This window comes from Lingula anatina, chromosome 7 (genome assembly GCF_051362555.1).
Source record: "Lingula anatina isolate TDL-2025a chromosome 7, LinAna3.0, whole genome shotgun sequence".
Taxonomy (NCBI): domain Eukaryota; kingdom Metazoa; phylum Brachiopoda; class Lingulata; order Lingulida; family Lingulidae; genus Lingula; species Lingula anatina.
This window is the reverse complement of record NC_141773.1, coordinates 14,506,157-14,525,114: the sequence shown is the minus strand read 5'-3', so window position 1 is coordinate 14,525,114 and position 18,958 is coordinate 14,506,157. Positions and strand designations below refer to the sequence as shown.

Genomic DNA, 18,958 nt, shown 5'->3' with positions numbered 1-18,958 from the left:
CGTAGCTCCTGGTGGTTTTACAGATAATAGAGATTTTGACTGTAATAGATTGTAATGGTTATCTTTATCTTTCTGTAAGTAACGGGTTAAGTAACTGAGCTACTTCCAAGAATTTGTCTAGCTTGAACCAATTTTTCTACTAGAACTTTTTTTTACTGAAACCCCTATTCTTGTCTTAAATTTAAATCCTATATTTCTTTTTCAAATACCTCACCTACATGTACTACTCTCAGTATATATCTCCAAAAGTATAAATGCTAGCTTAAAGTTATAACATAAAAACTTAAAGGATAATTTTAAATTTATGTATTCAAGAACCGCTTGTCGGAAAGACAACCTACCTAATATACCTGTATACATATAACGCGCACTTAGATGGATTCAACACCCCGAGAATCGAGGTATTCAAGTTCGTTTCATGATCACCATTGCCAAATATAACTATGCCAAAGAGACCTCTTACGCAGGGCAAGGCTCAATGGCTGACGTGATAAAGCACACTTCTCGTGTGACAGCAGTCACCTGCTTTGTTCTATTTTTAGATTGGAAATACCGATTCATATAGTAGTGATCAAAATATACAGATATCACGCTGTAAAAATTTCCTGACGTGGCCTCTGCTGAACTGGAGCCCTTTGTAGGCCTACTTTACAAGTATTGTTATAATTGTAAGCGTCAAAAGGATTTAAATCTGTATTGTTGGTAGTTACATGTATCACACACAGTGGCAAAAGTACCGTACATGTAGATGAACATAGCGACAGCATATTGGGACACTCGCACGCTTTGAGCTGCGTGTATTGTTAAAGGTAAATACATACCTGTATATATAGGTCTCTAAAGGTAAACTCGCATATCAACCTGGTACATGTAGCACTACATTGTATAAGGCGTGTGATATTTATGGGTAAAATATCTGCATTAGCAGTAAAGCATAAAAAGTTGCTGATATGTTTTTTTAGTTTACTTTTCTGTGAAACCGGTGAATTTCTCGACACGAATCCAAACGGTTGTGTAAGTCTTAACCAAGGCGACCATTGCACATTCAGGTGCAGTGCATGTACCTACTTTAAAATGAACAGACACCATGCATTATTTTGAAATTATTAATTTTATATGAGGTTTAATTCAGTGTCCACTTTTTTCTTTATATCTTAAATTTTCTTGTATCATGAAGCATGCTGATTCATTCGTCTGGGAAACCGAACTACAAGACATCGAAAAATTCAGAGGCCAGAGAAGCACTTTTTTCCCTGGACAGGAAGAGTTCAAAGGTTAGGATCCGGTTAATGCTCATATGCTAGTTTTTTTAACAGGTAGGATAAAGTTTTAGGCAAATACATGTACCACGATCTTTTTCAGGACTTGAGTTTTAAGCGGACACACATTGCAGTTCTTCAACTGTTGAAGTAGGTTCCTGTAGGATTGGAGGAAACTGGATTTTTTCTTCGCTGAACGCATACCGGTATGCGGATACAGGATTTTCCTTAGGAGGGTGGATAGGATAAACGCTTGCATGATTAATTACGTTAATGTAAGTAGGGAAGACCGGGGCTAGTTGGACCCCGGGGTAAGTTGGACCCCCCATCAATTTATGACAAAGTAACTATGGGGTAAAAGAATTCGAATTGATCACATCATTTTGTAAAGTGACCGTATCCAATAGTGCTAAGAAAGCGTCGGCAGTGAGTCCAAATGAAATAATTTAGCATCTAAAGTAACTTTATTAAAGAGACTTGATGGGGGGCCAACTTACCCCGGGGTCCAACTAGCCCCGGTCTCCCCTTACTACGCGAGGATAACTGTGGTGCGCCAGGGTGCGCTAGTAGTCTGTTACAAAAATGTTGAAAACCCCACAGTTTGTATAGTATTTAAGTGGAGCCCTGACACCAGAGGGTAGTTGAATGCATAGATCACATTCATGAAAAGATCGCTCAGTGTACTTTTTAAATGTGGTACCTCAATAGCTTAGGAAGCACCACGTGTCCCTGCGGACAGCGAATGTTATGCTTCATGAGTACAAAAAAAAAAAAAAAAAAAAAATTAATGGACAAAAAATACATATTGCTGATTCTTTCTAGATTATTTTTAGAAGGATTACATTTGTCTTTTCATCAAAGTGAAAGGAAAAGTGTCGGATAAGCTTGCCTTGGATCGACGTCTAGTAGTAAGCGTATCGTTGCTAAGAAATTTATTTTCTTCAATTATTTCACTAACGATGAATTTGATCATAAAATTATAATATTGTGCGTGAGATGTGCTCACTTTAAAATGATTTTGAGTCTACTTGCAGCACATGTTCGAATCAATCCAACATAAATGGCTTCACTTTAGATTAGACCAAAGCTGTCTTGCATTTAGCCTTCCATGTTAAGGTAACAAAGGAAGTTTGTTCCACTATAACCACGCAGTTATGATTGCAGCTTACTTCTAGTCTGCAATATTCAACAAAAGGCCTATACACCGATGGGGTCCACTTAAGGTAAATTAAAATTTTTGACGCGACCTGCACTGTTAATCTGTTTTAACATTTTAAAACAAAACATCAAAACATTTTTGTGGTTTGACTATTTAACCATATTTTAAAATCGTTCAATTCAAGAAAAACCCCAATGTTACTAGTATTTATTATCACAACCTCACACGTACGGTATGTGAAAACCCCAGCTTATCAATTTCTGCTAATTCTACTTCCTGGTTGAGCAAGAGGCCACATAATTTACAGGCTGGGATACAGAGGGGTAAGTTAACAAGGGACGACACAACTATCACTAATATAGTATCAGTTTATAGAGATTCGAGCGTCCTTTGAACATGATACATAGGTCGGGGATTAGTTGGGTGTCATTTTTGATATGATGAGCGCAACATATCGAAAATGTTAAGTAACACCGATGTAAATGAATGCGCTGTAATACAGTCGAGATAGAGGTATATCGATTCATGGCACCGCTGGTCATTTAAGGACCCGGACAGTGGACAGGGACTCTGTCAACGCTAGAGAGGTAGGACAGGACTTTAAAATTAGTTGCCACCAAAATTGTGATGGTTCCTAACCGTGTTGTCTTTTGCCCTTCTTATGTTGCTAGCGACAAGCGATTATATTAAAAAAAAAAAAAAAAAAAAACACCATGAAGTAATACTGCCACTTTCCCGGTGCAAAGACGGGTCTTTGAAGAGCGTTGGCCCTTCTCTATCTAACCCTGTAAAAGAAATGTCACAGGTGCCAATGGGAGTTTCCAGCGAAAGACATAAATTAACTGATGTTATTTTGACATTTGTTTTGGATGGTGGAACTGTCAGAAAACTGGCTGTTATTTATTATTCTAACTAGAAAAAAAAAGTAACAGACAAAGCAACTCACATTTTCAGTGATAGCGATGACGAGTAGGAGCTTTCTAGCGTTAATTCAACGTCTGGCTTTTCATACCAATTCAGAAGTATTTACATTCTTTTTCTCCGTACTTATCACGCATTTACTTATGTTCTAATTCGGTACACTCAAACAAACATAAAATATTTTAATATAAACTCAGACACGGTACACATACATTAGAGGATGAAGCGCTCACTTCGTGTACGTTATTTCCGATTTTACATTGCGCGTTGTGATAAAGACAATAACAAGATCAACGATTTTATTAAAGGACAATGTTCATGTAAAAATCCATTTCTCGAATTTTGAAGATACAGCACTCAATCTATACACTAGAGGTTTGTTTTAATCGATCCCCGCCATTTAAAAATTATAAAAACAATCTATTAGTAGAAAAAAAAGCGTTTTAGTAAACCTCACCTCAATATGCAAAAATGAAGCAACAGATCTGGGTCACGTGGTACTGTGACGACAATCACGATAAAGGTCTATGAGACTCAACTGAGCTGCATGGTGCATACAGACGGAGAAGTTAAGGAAAGTTGTGTTGAACGGAGTTGAGGAATTTTCGTTATTCCTCGGTGTGTTGCCGTGGGATTCACCAAAATTGCAGCTCTCGTTGACAATCTTTCTTTGTCTGTGACGGTCTTCCGTGACTTACTTACTAAATTCGGTGACAATAGTTGCGATGCTCTAGATCATGGTCAACTCAGGTGGTTTAGATCATATCAAGAGCTGGTAGTCTTTCAGATTAACTGTCATCAGTTGGCAAACTTACTGATTGCTGATGCATTTTAAATGCATTGTAGTTGACCAAAAGCTCGTTTACAACAAACCTGTTAATTATGCACCGCTGCTATTCCCAAGCCAGGTAATAACAGGTATGAAACTCGTCTTGGTGGGCTTTCATATTTTTCAATATATCTCATTTATTTCACGGGGTTATTTTATTGGTATTTGTAAATGACGTTAAATATCAATACTTAAACAATTAAGTTCAAACACGGTCGCGAACATTAATAAAAGAAATTGCTCTCAGGGTATCTTGAAGCTTCCGTGGAAGAAAACGTGTTGAGGAAAAACAGGAAAAAGAGCGTTATATTAAAGGAAAAATGGGAACTGCTATAATAAAATGGTTCGTTATCCTAATTCGTTTATGCTTTGAAGATTTGTTTCTGAAGATTATTTCATCTGAAATATTAAATAATTTAAAAGATTGATTATCTTATAACTTGAAACGCAAATTCTGCGTCAGTACGCAATTTTTTTTTTTTTTTTTTTTTTTTTTTTTTGCAAATTTGTAAGCTTATAACACCGTGCTATAAAGATCTACTCAAGAAAAAAATTTGCTTGGGTAAAATTGAGTACGGAATGAACTGGAGACACTTGGCTTGTCATTAAGTTTACACGAAAATATGTCAGGTAACTTTATACTGTCTTTGAAAGAGTAAAGATTGAAAGATAATTTTAGACAAACTTACAAAGAGTAATGGGCTATTTCGCCAACATCTTGTTGAAAATTTTACACTGCAATTCTATTCAAATAAGCTAAGGAACTAATTGCCAAATTAATACTCTCATCACATAACAGGGGGGTAACCAGACCTCCAAAAATTGTACGCACATATTTAAAAAGATTACAAGCACATACAGCAAAATGTAGACTTACGCAAAACATGAAGGACAGCGTAATCACAGCAAATGTACCTCATATAGTAGCTTAATTTCCATTAATAATAAAATCATCATTTAAGTCAAAAATATTCTTGCGATTTAATAACTATATTAATTTACCCAGAACGGTATATTTATTTTAAAGGCGGTTAACTGAAAAATAGTTTTATGATTTGTTTGTGAAAATTGCCCATGTCACCCTGTTAGTTTGGAGGTCTAAGCTGGATCAAGTCCGTGTTAAAATTCCTATGAAGTTGTGCAGGAAAAATTCTTCCTTTCTTTCTCTAGCTCCTCGATAAACCTGGTGTTCAGATTTTATCTAGTACCCCCAGGTCTACGGGAGCTGCGCTTTGTAACTAACGCACAGGTAGATTTTTACCTGAGATAACTGGAGTAAAGCTTAGATAGAGAGTGCGTTCGATACAAGCAAGACAAATTGAATGCCATTTAACCCTCTAATTAAGAGGTAAAGGAAGTTCCAGTTAGATGGATGATTAAGATAGGACTTGTAAAGGTAACGGGCATTGTTTACCTCAGTTTAATAAAAGTATGCAAGACGGAGTGTCAGCGGTTTAATAAAATAAATTGAATTTCACAAATAACATGGACCTCATATGCAATAATCAACATTTCCCTTAACTCATTCAAATGCAGTGTTTTATACAACTTGGGATAACCATAATGAAATGCTTGTTAAAGAAATGACTAGACGGGAAATGGTTTTACACAGCTTCACGAGGATTTAAACCCCTCGGGTAAGAGATTTGAATGAGTATAAACTTTTATCAGAAGCCAGAGAAGTCATCTTACAGGTAGACAATGCAGCTCAGTTTGACAGCTAAGCACGCTCTGTTCTCCAGTGGCTCGATTGTCGTCATTGAACCACGTGACCACGTAGCTCATTAACTCCCAGGCCGAGCAAATAGGACGTTTTTTAAAGCCAAAAATTTACAAAATGAGCTTTTAATTTGTGTATTTGGATAAAGATATCGTTAGTTGGGCATGTTTTCTGAAGAATATGTTCCGTTCAGGCCATTCTGACGGCATGAAGCAAACCCTTTAAGGTTCTGTGTTGACATTAATAAGCACATGTAAACGAATTGAGCTAGAAACAAGCTATGCGCCATTGACAAAAAAGAATAGTTTTTGACCGTATTATATCTTTAATTCAAGAAAGGTTTGAATACATTCGGATACAAATCACTGGTTAGACACTGTAAAACTCCCCGACATCGTGTAAGTAAAATTCTTGATCACCATTCTTCTTTCTGGGAGAAGCCCCCGTCTTGCTCTACGCGATTTTGTCTTTTAGAACCATTAACCGACTGAAAAAATCAAACGATCAAATTGAAACAAGCGCAAATCCATTTCTTGTATCTAAAGACTTTCTCCGTTCTTTTTTTTTTTCAATTCTATCTAAACGTGACATTTACCACATATTGTATATCGAATGCATTTTATATAAGACACTTATCATCATCATCAGACTTATAATGACCTTTACCAAAAAGTCTTCTGACAATCTCTATAATTCTTTTAAAAAAAAGTAGTAGTCTAACTGACTGTGACTTTTTTCTTTTCATTTGGTGAGGCAAGCAGGCAATGCATCTGGGGTTCAGGAAAGCTGAAAGTAGTGAGCCACGGATATTTTGGCCTTTTTTCTCTAAAGTTTTACCAAAGCAATATATTACGCAACAGTTCCAATTTCCTTTGTTTTGCTTGTCGCCTTTATAACATGTACTTTCCGAAGTCAATTTCTTGGCCTATGAAAATACACCCTTATCGTTTTTTTAGTTAGCCGCACTTCTCGCGGATTCTCGCCCTAGTCTCGTGTGGTGTCAGTCATTGCCACCTGCTGCGTTCCGGTGCTTGTTATCTCTGATGGTCAGGATTGAGTTTGATAAGTTTACGTCAACCGGATATTTAGTCAAATGTACCAGTATGTTGCCTAAGGAAATTCATTGAGTTTATGACAATGATACAAGCATATAGAGCAACTTCTACTTTCGCAACCCACAACATTAGTTTATTAAAGTAGTATAAATGACACACGTAAGATTCAATGTGTATTTTATATCACACGAAGGCCAGAGTGCTTCAGCATCTAGATTTTCGTATTTTCCTCATTTTTTCAGATTTTCTGATCACTTAACAGGAAAACACGCAGTTGGTCCAAGGAATGATATTTGCGTCTCGGACACTGCACTTTACTTATTCAAGCCAGACATTACAGGGTTTCATTTTCTGTTGTGCTTTTTGGTCGAGTTTGAAGATGTCCGATGAGCACCAGATTTGCCTCAGTAATGGAACACAACACTACCTAAACACCGAGAAAGAGAATAATTCCGTTTACGTTGAAATACCTTTGTCCTCCGCAGTCAACAAGGCGGCCACACCAGAATTCTCCGTTCAGACAGGAGCATCGCGAAGACGAAGAAATCTTGAGAAGGATATAAATCTTGTTACAGCAGGGCTAGGCAGTAGAAACTACGCCACATCTTCCCAAGGTCAAAGTGGGTTTCAAGAGGGCGTCTACGCTACCGCCCCGGGAAACTGCTTATACCCCGGCCTTACGGTACCAGTAGAAAGCGCCTTGATGACATCCCAGCTTGCAGGAGGGGAAACTCTGGACGACAGTCTGCTGTCCCCACATCTGCCCAACGGATTTGAGAACTCTGAAAATAGTGCAGGGCTTTCTGAACTGTCACTAGCCTCCACAGAAAATTCTGTGGACTGTTGCGACCTTAACTGTTCCAGAAAACTGAAAGAGCTTAAGGTAGGCATTAATTTTTATCCAACTCATATTCATTTAGACAATTAACTTGCACTCAAAATAAAGGGCTAACATCTGAAGTGTCAGATATGACTGACTGGTTAACCGTAGAAGATCTTTGATGCACATATTTCTTTTCCATTTTGTGTCATCTAGCTAACCAATCTTGTTATTTTGTTGCCTGCTTTGACCACATGCGTATTGTTTTATTGAAATAATTGCACACTTCATTCAAGGTCTTTTCAATTAAAAAAAGATATTTTACCATCTCTTATCCTGCCTTTTCCATACCATTTTTGGCAGCCATTTTGTTATTTTTATTAGTATGATTGACAGAGATGTAAAACAAAATCTCAATATACCCTCTGTATTCATAAAATGCAAATAGACACCAAAATGAAAAAAAATATATATATAGTTTGATTTTAATCGCTATGAATGTTTATGCTATTTTACGTTACAATACGGCGACCATTTTAGGTTATAAAAAGTGCTGAATGTCCCCAGTGTTAGTAAAACCAAGCTAAGTTGACTTTTCTAACCCAAAGGAATGCAATTCTTTTTCAAATAATTACAGAAAGTAATACAGTAAGTATGGCTCAACTATAGGACCCATGGGAGTGGCAACTTGACTTCTGGTAGGGCTTTCGCCCTCACCAAGCATTAGTTGAATGTCAAATAAGGAGATAGTGGTATTTTAGGATAATGGCTAACGAAAGAATCACAATGAACATAAAAACTAAAGAAGAAAATGGTGTTAATTAGACTTATTATACCAGATACTACTGTAGTATAAAGTGATTTTGCTATACTCCTCTACACTTGTTTTGGTGGCCATTTTGATTTTTCGGTAACAGTAACTAGGATGTAGTCAATGTGTTTTATTGATTATAAAAAGCCATTATACTAAAGTAATTTTACATTTGCAAACGCGTAAAATGCTTGCTCTTGCAAAAATTTAAATCGGTCGCCACGCAGCTGATTGAAAAACCATGCTAGCTCTAAAATTACTATAACTACTTGAAAACCGCAATGTCAATAGGGGTGGCCCTCCAAATAGCAATCAAATTCGGCGATGGATTAATCAGGCACAGATACTGCAGTGAATTGTCGTACTCAGCTCAATTGGGCCAGGCAGCAATATTTACTTCCTCTTTCAACGTTATGTCTATGCCCTTTCAATCACATGGGAAGTTGTACACTGTATGACTCACAAACACATTACTCACATGACTTTGAGGATATACCAGGTAAATAGGCAGTGGGATAAAACTTGATCATATGTGGACATGGCATCTATTCACGGCCTTTCTTCATATTTAGAACGTGACTTATCCGGTAGTAGACCACGGGAGAGTAATAAAAAAGATTATTTGTAGTGGTCTGTACGAAATGTCCTCTTCTCCCCCCCCCCCCCCCCCAGTCCGTCAAGGGATCTTTTCTCCTTCAGTCAGCATATGGATGAGCACCACAAGCAGTAAAGAAACCCTCTTTGAGTGTACATGTATATTGTAGGCCATCAACAGCTCCCCCTAAAAAAAGCACTTTCACTACTTATGGCCTTGTTCATGCTTTTTTTTATTATTATTTATTATTATTCATATTCCCAGATGGCGCGCGCACGCGCGCGCGCGTGTGCGTGTGCGTGTGTGTGTGTGTGTAGGAGAGAGAGAGAGAGAGAGAGAGAGAGAGAGAGAAAGAAAGAGAGAGAGAGAGAGAGAAGCAAATACCTACCAGTATGCCATACTTAATTCGTCTTATTCTTTCCCTGTCTCAGCAACGGACCCAAAAGTTAGAACACCTTGTGTCTTCCTATCGGCGCCTGTATTCTACAACAGAAGACGAAAAGCTGCAAGAAATATCCCGACTCCAGAAACTATTAAAAGAAAAAAGTAAATCGGTGCACATATCATCTGAAGAAGTCGAACGCTTGAGGACTAGTCTGTCGGAGACAATTCAGCAGTGCCAGTCATTGCAATGTAAAATCAACAGTTCAGAAGTAAGCTATTGTTCAGTTCTTTCTAAAAATGTTCTGAGTGCTTTACAAACTAGGTTTGTTTTCTAATTTTTTTTTATCCTGCGAGAAACTATTTTATCAGTGTCATTATCAGTATTAGTAGCGAAACCGTCACTTATTAGATTCCATACTTTTTTAGATCTGTCCCGAAGCCACCGCTGAAGTTATTCGACTACGACAGAAGTTGAATGACGTGTGTATAGTTTTTTTTACATTCCAAATATTTGATGTCCTACATGTGCGACAATATACTGTATTTAGTTTTATAAAATCATGCCAGCTGTCAGTTTTCGATTTATCTACATAACGAACGTATTTATTCCAAGTATAAAATTTGCAAGAAAGAGCACAAGTAAGAGATAAAGGAGTAAGTCATGAAATATAGCAGCATAAGCGAGCGAAAGATGGAATGATCACATGAACATTTTTTTAGAATCATTGAACTAATTTATAATATATAATAATACGTGCATATATCGTTTACAGGCAGTGGAAGCTAACAAGAGATGGCAAATTTATAATTCCCAGCGGGAACAGTTTGTAAACCAGACTATTCAGAACGTGTCAATCCTAGAGTCTGAATTACAGCGACTTCGCACCCGCCCCGCTTTGAGCGAAGAGCAGCAGCGAGAGTTTGATCAGGTTTTACTGAACTCCAAGCGCAAGGCGGAAGAGGCGCAGGCATCAAAGGAAAAGGTCAGCGCACATTATAATAAAACACTTGATAAGCATTTCTCGAAAAAAATCTTGTTTCTTTGGGCCTGTTACCCTTTCCCTCATCACCCCGTACAGTTATATGTAGGTTCATGCTAGAGTACATAACAAAATTGTTTGATGCTCCTTCCTTTGTAAAAGATATCTCTAAACACTGCTCTAAATGGCGGCCACAGAGCTCTCACTCTCACACTCTCTCTCTCTCTTTCTATTTCGCACACACAGCTGGAAGACGAAATGTTAATCATGAGAAAAAGACTTCAACAAAAGAACGAAGAAGTCCAGCGTCTCTCCGAACAACTCCGTGAAAGGGTTTCGCTGACCCATAGACTGCCACCTCATCCTGGTCATCCCGGTCACTCCGAGGAGAGTGACCAATTAGCGGTATTGAAAATGCAAGTCCGGGCCTGCACAGAGGACTTCGAGGCAGAGAGAGCCGACAGAGAGGCTGCCCAGGCAAAAGTTGTCGAATTGCAGAAACAATTGCAATATTGTCGATCAAGGGTAAGATAAAGTTACATGCACTGTACGTGCACTGAACTTCTAGTAAAAAGTTGGAAATCCAACTCTCCTTACAATAATCACAAACTGATATAAGCTACGGTCCTTTATTTAATTTACTGTCAGTAAAACATGCTTGGGAAAAAGCGATGTTACATGTATATTGATGAGTGTAAAATTTAATCACTGAAAATATCATAAAACAGTATTTGTATCAAGACAGTCAGACATATTACCTGGTTTTCTCATTAAGATTTCAAACACTTCAGGCTTCTTGCGTCCAGGGTATGGAGAAAAAAAACGGGAGATAAATTACAGAGCCATTTTCATTTCATTTTTCCCATTCATTAAGGTAATCGAATGGCTTCCTTTAACTAAAACTAGTATATTTTCATTTTCTGAATTGTTTATTTGGGTCAACATTTCCGTATCTTTCCCAGCGAGTGGGTCTCACCGCCAGAGGTCCTGCTGCCAGTCCATTGACTGAAAACGTTGAAACTGATAGCCTCACTGGGGTGAACATTGACGAATTGAACTTGCAAAACAATACCAACGGAAACTCTTTCAACAGTGGTGGTGACGTCACCGTTGTTATGGAAGGAAATAACCCCCAAATGAACCTCTCCCATCATAATGGCGTTCCGGAATCGTTTGTGGACAATGAACCCAGACAGAACGGTGGATTACTTCGATGTCCAAAGTGTTGGAAGCAATACAGCCAAACGCGCAGCGCTGAACTATTAGAGCACATCGAAGTATGTACAGTGTAATAACGAATAAATGACGCCAGAGAGACTATACCACGTGATGTCTCACGTCACAATTTTAAGAGACTATTTCATATCAGTTAGAATTTTGCAAATCATCTTTGAATTTCTAATGAAAGAGACAGTGGCGCCAATTAATTTCAATTTTCAATAGGATTCTGTTAATCATTCCAAGTCATGTTTTATTTTCGTGAACTGAGAGGACTACAATGTAAGTGCTATGCATATAAATGGACTGAAAAAAAGAGAACCTGGCGAAGATAATTTGAGTTACACATTATGACTCTTGATATTGGCAGGATATACAGGTTTATACCATTGCCTATATCAAAGATGTTATGAATGCTTAAAAGTTACATAAAATTTGAGTTTAGGGAGTCTTGACTGTTACATTGTATCAATCCCGTACATAAGATAAGATAATAAGGTAAAAGTTTATTCAGTCATTTATACATGTATATTAATCAAATATTCACATATAACGGAAATTAGATTGCTATTCGGAGGGAAATGTATAAAGTTTCAGGACTCCAAAATTAAAGAAAAAACTTCAAAACGCCTTTCTGGTTCTTTATTTTTGCACCGGCTGTGGATAACGTATACCTTGGCAAATATGGGAAAATTGATGAAGTTCCCAAGAAAATTCATTTCGTGTTATGAAAAGATCGAACGCCTTTTGATTGTGATTGTCTTTAAATTTTCATGATCTCTTTTTCTGTATTGATCAATGAAAATCATATCCATAGTTAAAAAGACGTCCGTCAAATCGGTACCTATTCCAAAGCTGTGATCTTTCGGTATTGTTCAGTTGCATTAGATATTTATTTACAAATTTTTGTGTTTGCCCAGCTCCATTGCTTTTCGGAAAAGAAACTTCCTGCGAAGCTCCTATGAGTTTAATGATATTTGCTGCATCGGTGTCTATCGTTTCGTATTTTCCTATGACGTCATAAGGTATATCGCACGGGTGACATAGCTGGTCATACTCTCTAAAATGCACATCGAGTTTTTTAGCGGATATAATGTACCGAACGAGCTCAGAAAATGTTGGAGTTGTTCCAGCATTGTTGTCTTCAGTAGTTATATTTCTATATTTCCTCAACAGATACTTCCCCAACGTTTTCTGATATATGTCATCCGGGTCCTCCAATTTGTCTCTGTACCCGGATACTATCCGTTCTAGCGGGTGTCGTACAAACATGAATTTAAGATAGTTTTGTAGTCGATATTCGATGCCCTTTGACGTGTATTTTACCAGGCGAACCAGGTTGTTGGCATATTTGTAGTGTATGAACATTTGATTGGTACGTTCCGCCTCGTCTTGCTTCATGTTGTGAGTAAGCACCAGATACACGCGCTTCCAATTTGAGCAGCCGACTTTTGGAACCTCACAGTATACGATCTTATGGATGTCATCCACAAAGAAATTATTAAATTCGCTTTTGTTCATTTGCACTCTCTTTTTTGCCCATGGACCACGTTTATGCGTTTTGCAAACACGCGCGATGTTCTGTTGCCTTCTCTCGTTCTCCGCATACCAATCTAATGGAATACTTCTCAGAAGTGGCAGCTGAAATGAACGCCATAGCTTAGCAATATGCTTTAAGACACTGAATACTTCCATTTGTATATATTATGGACTTGTTCTCCCAGCAAATAAAAATATTTTGTTACTATTTAACATTTTTATATGATAACAGGTATTTGCTCAATTCATTGTTTATGTGTTTCTATCTTTTAACAAAATTTTCTGTTACAAGGCGTGCAAAAAAGAGTGAAAACATTTATCACATTACCGACCCATCCGACAATGTGTGTGTATGTGTGTGTGTGTGTGTGAGAGAGAGAGAGAGAGAGAGAGAGAGAGAGAGAGAGAGAGAGCAACTTTTATTAGCTCCCTTTCATGATCTATAACAATGTGCACCAATGCACATGTATATCGGTGCTGTTTAATATAAAATGCCATTCGCGCTTTTGTGGCAGAAATATAGCACTTATGATTTATTGTTTTGACTACGATGGATTGCCTTTTGATATTGACATTCACAGCTACAAGAATTTTTGGTCCAAAGTATCGCAGTACTGACACTGTTTGAAAACAATGCAGTGAGTAAGAAGAAAGGAATGCTTCTCTTCAATTAGCAGCTAATATTGACACTGTTGCTCATCCCTTATGAAGCACAATGCCAATACTAACTGTTGATTGAATAAAAACTAATGCTTTTTTTCTAAAAGCATAATATAGCCGATGAAATTATTTTTTAAATGAGACCATGGATTTCCTGCATCAACCCAAGTACACGGATGATCATAACCAGGCCTACCCAACTACCAGACTCGGCACATAAGGATCCTGAATTAACCGGTATATCGGACCACACTACCCGTTTTTAAGGTGTGTGTCAGATCGCATTTCGGAGTATCATACCCCAGAACAAATTTTGTAGGACGACCGCGGGCTCATCCACGCTCGGCTGAACAACCTTAAACTGTACTCTTTCTTTAGAGTACTCTATTTTATTGTCTCTATGGGGGTATATGGGGACTTTACGACATTCGGTTTGAATGCTTTAACCACTTTTGATAGGGCTTTTTTGCATTGTATTAGATTAATGTGGCAGTCTAAGGTTCATCTAGGTGGCTTTCAAATTTATGCACCCGGTTTTAAAATCATATAGCGATTTTACGACAATCGTTTACTATCCAATCAAGGTGACAGCCGAGCGTGGGCTCATCCTGTCGGTGTTCTGACTGATACTCCGAAATGCGATCTGACACACACCTTGAAAACGGGTAGTGTGGTCCGATATTCCGGTTAATTCAGGATCCTTATGTGCCGAGTCTGGTAGTTGGGTAGGCCTGATAACTTACAAGGGTAATGAATTTAAGTTCGCCTTCTTAAATTACACAGAATGCTCAGTCAAAAAAGTTGTGGAAAATGACTTGATTGTTTAAATGTGCAGGCTGGTTGCAATTGGGTGGATATTTTTCATATATTTTTCATTTCCAAAACAACTTGACAAGAATGAATTGTAATTAACTTAAAAATGCGTGTAGCGATAAGATATAATCGTTCACTTATCTGCGCTACTTGTAAATCAGACTCTTGTTCTCACCCATAATATAATAGCTCCAGCTAACGTGCTAAAATTTCATCTCACCATTATATTCAATATGAACTGTAGGTAGAACGATATACACATATTTATGTACGTATATATGCATGTACATTGTATGTATGCACGGAGAGAGAGAGAGAGAGAGAGAGAGAGAGAGAGAGAGAGAGAGTGAGAGAGAGAGAGAAGGGGACTTGTATTGTGCCATACAAACGAGCCTAGTATCATAAGATCAAAGTTAACATGAATCCTTACCTTCTGAACTTGGATATTTTCGTTCAGTTTATGGAGTGTGCAGTCTGAAATAAACATGAACCAAAACGTAGCTGCATTCATATACCAGCAAGGCTATCAATAATTCAGTCCTTCAATATCAAACGCGAAGAATACGTTACATGTATCTTCGTTTGCGTATGACAAAGCTCGTGTCGATCTGTGACTCAGAATTACATGTAACACCCTTTTTCTGCATTGATTAATGTTTTAAGACATTCTTGTCCTGTCAATGAGTACGTGAGACATAATTTACATTTTCTTATAGATGAACGTAAATGCCATGAGCCTGTATGTCATTTACGTTCCCTGAGTTATATGATTGCTGTCTGGAATAATAAAGAAAAAAAAGGTCGTATCTTGGTAACTGACATATTACGAATGTAAAACGGTCTTTGCTCATACAGCTTCTTTTACACATAGTTGGTGGTCGTAATAAATAAAAAAAGATTTTAATATTTAAAAATATAGGTACATGATAAATTATAAATGAAGACGCACACAGATTTTAAGTGACGATGACAAGTTAAATATAACTAAGAGTGATGGGAGCAGCTGAAAAAGCAATGCTTAATTATCATGAGGCATAAGAAAATGAAACAGACCAAAGATATCATTCTACGCATCCCTATGGATGATCGAGGACTGCATCAATAAAAATAAAACAAATGGTGGCATGTATGTTGTCTCTAGCCGGCAAGTGTGCCTCCTCCCCAGCCTTGGTTTCCGAGGTACCCTCTTCTTTCCCCGTGCTCTTCAATACAAGAAACAAGACAAATGACATCCCTTTCCATCCCTGTGCTCTTTCTATTGCTGTGTAATTGCCCTTGATCTTTCTCTAATTTAATTTATCGCCATACCTCCACCCCCTCTTTGGCAAAACCTCGGCTTTTTCAGAGAAGTCACTCACCACTAACTTACCGCTGATGCCCAGGTACAGAGAGCGTAAACACCAGAGAGTTCCTGCTACCAGGCAAACGAAGAAAAACCTATGAATGCGGAGACCCATGATATGATGATAAATAATACGGACACCCCGCGGAATCCTGGTCTTCTGTTGGTCAAACAGCTGCATCGGAGCAACCATCCTTGTATAACGTGGCTGAGATTTTTGTTTTCATCTTTTTTTGGCACAGAACAAAAGTGGCACTGGTACTGATTAATCGATGCCAATTTACCCAATTAGAACACAAAAATGGATGTTTGAACCATCCTTCTTTAAAGGGATACCATGAGGCTTCTTGCTACGACGATTAATATCGACTGTAATTGAATTGTTTAAGGCTGCATTGTACCATCCCTCTGTTTCGACTCACAGCAAGCTACTGGCCTTTTAACAAGAGCGCAGATGTTGTTTGCGTTTTGCCCTGATGGCATTTTGCAACGCACATTAATATTTAAGACTGTCATTCAAAAACGCAACAAAAACAGCAGCATTGGTGACGTGACATTTCCGTAGATAAATAATTCAGTTTAACCTGACTTAACTTAAATGCAACAGGTGCGAGAGATTGATCAATGAAGAGTCGGACTTGTCCACAATGTTTATTATAACATATTTATATGTGTATGCATATGTATATGTATATAATTCCTTGCACAAATATTAAGCAGTGGCTTTTAGCTCTTCAGTGGAGTAATTATTCAGCATCCCATCTACATCAATTTACTCTAGTTATATTGTTAGTTGTAGTCCGTAGATGGTGGATAGAAACGCCGTGTATGCTTTTTTTCCAAAATAACTGCTTTATCAGTAAGCTTAAGTGAGAGAATAGCACCTTTGTTATATCTGGATCTACCAAAAATTAGATACTAAAAATTAAAAATTTACGAGAGAGAGAGGGAGAGAGAGAGAGAGTTTGTTACTGTTTAATGTAAAAAACGGGGCGAGTTGAGTAAGCTGGTGTGACAGGAATGGTAGTCCTAGAAATGGAAGTCCGGCCTCCAATATGTTTAGTACAGGTTAGGATTAGTCGGAGTATTGGGGTTATTATATGGGACGAATGTAACCTGTACAAAGTAATGTGAAGCGGAAAACAGTTCCTAGCGGACTTCCATTGCTGTTTACATCGGGTCAGATATTCAGAATCATGTTGTGTTAATTGAGACGGCGCGTACAGCTGACGCAATTTGAAAGATTTGACTCGGCGAGCTTTTCGTATTTAAACTCGTACCCTGACACAATTTGAATTATCATATACACTTTACAGTGTGCCACATTTTGCGTTTTAAAAAGATATGGTAACCTCAGCCAAACAGAAATGTTGGTGCTAAGATGTCACGGTCATTACCGGTTTGAAAAAAAGGTACAAAATAGTGACCCATAACAGGTCTTCACAAATGTTTTTAAGAATGAATGATACTTAAGTGCTAGTACAAAAAAATAAAACATAAAAGTGCGCTACATTGTATCTTATAATAGTAGACTGTTTCATGATGAATTTTGTTACTTTTATCACTCTTTTATAGTGCTCGTACCATCCAATATTTAGTCACACTATTATCATTATTATTATTATTATTATTATTATTATTATTATTATTATTATTATTATTATTATTATACAATATAAAATCCGATAAGAGATGATTCTTCTTCTTTTTTTATAAAAACAAATTTCGCTAGTGAGCACAATTCCTAGAAATATCTGTTTTTGTTTTAACGATATTCAAATCTCTATTCCAATTGTGATATACACAAAAATTACCATTCATGGTAAATATTGGGGAGGAGTGTTTGTTTCCCATCATCCCTATTCTTTAAGATTTCTTTTCAATATTTCATAATATCTCAAGAATTCAAGTAATATTGTTGTGTTTTTATACATTCCGCCTCGAAATTTACAATTTGATTGTTACATAATGCTTGTTTGCGCCTTTCCTCTGTTGCCGTTGCCTTATATAGTCTATCGTAACAATGGTATTGAAACTGTTCACGCAAAACTACTATGTTTTTGTTGGGGTCACTACAACTTCCTCTTTAAGGGACAGCCGGAGACCTGAAGCCTTTCATAAATCGATATCTAGCGGGATGGTATCGAACTGGGTTTTATTTAAACTGAGTTCCATCAGAGTTGATGTATCGATTGCCGTATCGGTCTCTTGACACAGTGTGGACAAAAATACTATAAACATCAACACATTTTGCGTTCTGAACATAGTGAGTTGAAGGGTCTCCTGACACAGTGTGGACAAAAATTCTATAAACTTAACACATTTTGCACACAGAAAATAGTGAGTGATTCTCAGAAAACCTGTTTGAGCACCGTTTTTGTCTAAAAGGCGTAAGAGATATTATTGATCTTTAAATCTCCGGAGACGTGTGGGTTTATGACCGACAGCGACAGTTTAAGACTATTTATTTGTTTAGATAATGGATTACGCTATAGATTTAACAGAAAAAGTCATCGTCCGCAGTTCTGAGTATCAAAACACCTCTCCTTTTTTGAATTTGTAGAAGCTGTTCATTGATTGATTTGTTTTTGAAAATGCTTGAATTTAGACGTTATGATATAGTAAATGAAGAAATCGGGTTTGGGGTACAGATGCCTACACAGAAAGAACTTAAACGCAGACAAAACCGCAATGAACATCTCATACATGTGCTCCGTCTCCCAGATCTCTCTAAACACCACCATTTGAAGAGTAAAACTCATGCTTCTTCAACATAAAGGTGCATGTATTAAAGCCCCTGTTTCACCTGGCTTGTTATTGCTTGGAGAGCAAATTTTGGCCCAGTCTGACAAA

At 37.5% G+C, this 18,958-nt stretch overlaps 2 protein-coding genes across 7 annotated transcripts; one reads left to right on the top strand and one right to left on the bottom strand.

Moving 5' to 3' along the window:
* The first annotated feature begins 572 nt into the window (after positions 1 to 572).
* On the top strand, positions 573 to 12,381 carry LOC106159500 (centrosomal protein of 55 kDa). Of its 6 annotated transcripts, none has more exons than XM_013535802.3 (8): positions 573 to 809; positions 1,363 to 1,534; positions 7,186 to 7,826; positions 9,601 to 9,822; positions 9,980 to 10,033; positions 10,327 to 10,536; positions 10,780 to 11,058; positions 11,496 to 12,381. In XM_013535802.3, exons 3-8 carry the CDS (start codon positions 7,230 to 7,232, stop codon positions 11,823 to 11,825), a joined length of 1,692 nt encoding a protein of 563 aa, XP_013391256.2. In that variant the 5' UTR covers positions 573 to 809; positions 1,363 to 1,534; positions 7,186 to 7,229; the 3' UTR covers positions 11,826 to 12,381. The 6 variants fall into 6 exon arrangements, with proteins under 6 accessions (XP_013391256.2, XP_013391252.2, XP_013391257.2 ...); XM_013535798.3 differs by lacking the exon at positions 1,363 to 1,534 and adding an exon at positions 1,178 to 1,274; XM_013535803.3 differs by lacking the exon at positions 1,363 to 1,534.
* LOC106159502 (carbohydrate sulfotransferase 9) lies at positions 12,379 to 16,580 on the bottom strand. Its single transcript, XM_087017670.1, has 3 exons — positions 16,133 to 16,580; positions 15,194 to 15,237; positions 12,379 to 13,392 (listed from the first exon to the last, which is right to left on the bottom strand). The coding sequence occupies exons 1-3, from the start codon at positions 16,296 to 16,298 to the stop codon at positions 12,547 to 12,549; spliced, it is 1,056 nt and encodes a 351-aa protein (XP_086873796.1). The 5' UTR covers positions 16,299 to 16,580; the 3' UTR covers positions 12,379 to 12,546.
* Between the last annotated feature and the right edge of the window lie 2,378 nt (positions 16,581 to 18,958).

Coding starts and splice junctions, on each gene's coding strand:
- LOC106159500 (XM_013535803.3), top strand. CDS start 7,230: ATGATATTTGCGTCTCGGACACTGCACTTTACTTATTCAAGCCAGACA. Junction 9,823..9,979: donor GTAAAATCAACAGTTCAGAA/GTAAGCTATTGT, acceptor ATACTTTTTTAG/ATCTGTCCCGAAGCCACCGC. Junction 10,537..10,779: donor CGCAGGCATCAAAGGAAAAG/GTCAGCGCACAT, acceptor TCGCACACACAG/CTGGAAGACGAAATGTTAAT.
- LOC106159502 (XM_087017670.1), bottom strand. CDS start 16,298: ATGGTTGCTCCGATGCAGCTGTTTGACCAACAGAAGACCAGGATTCCG. Junction 15,238..16,132: donor TCTGTACCTGGGCATCAGCG/GTAAGTTAGTGG, acceptor TGTTTATTTCAG/ACTGCACACTCCATAAACTG. Junction 13,393..15,193: donor AAAATATCCAAGTTCAGAAG/GTAAGGATTCAT, acceptor CGTTCATTTCAG/CTGCCACTTCTGAGAAGTAT.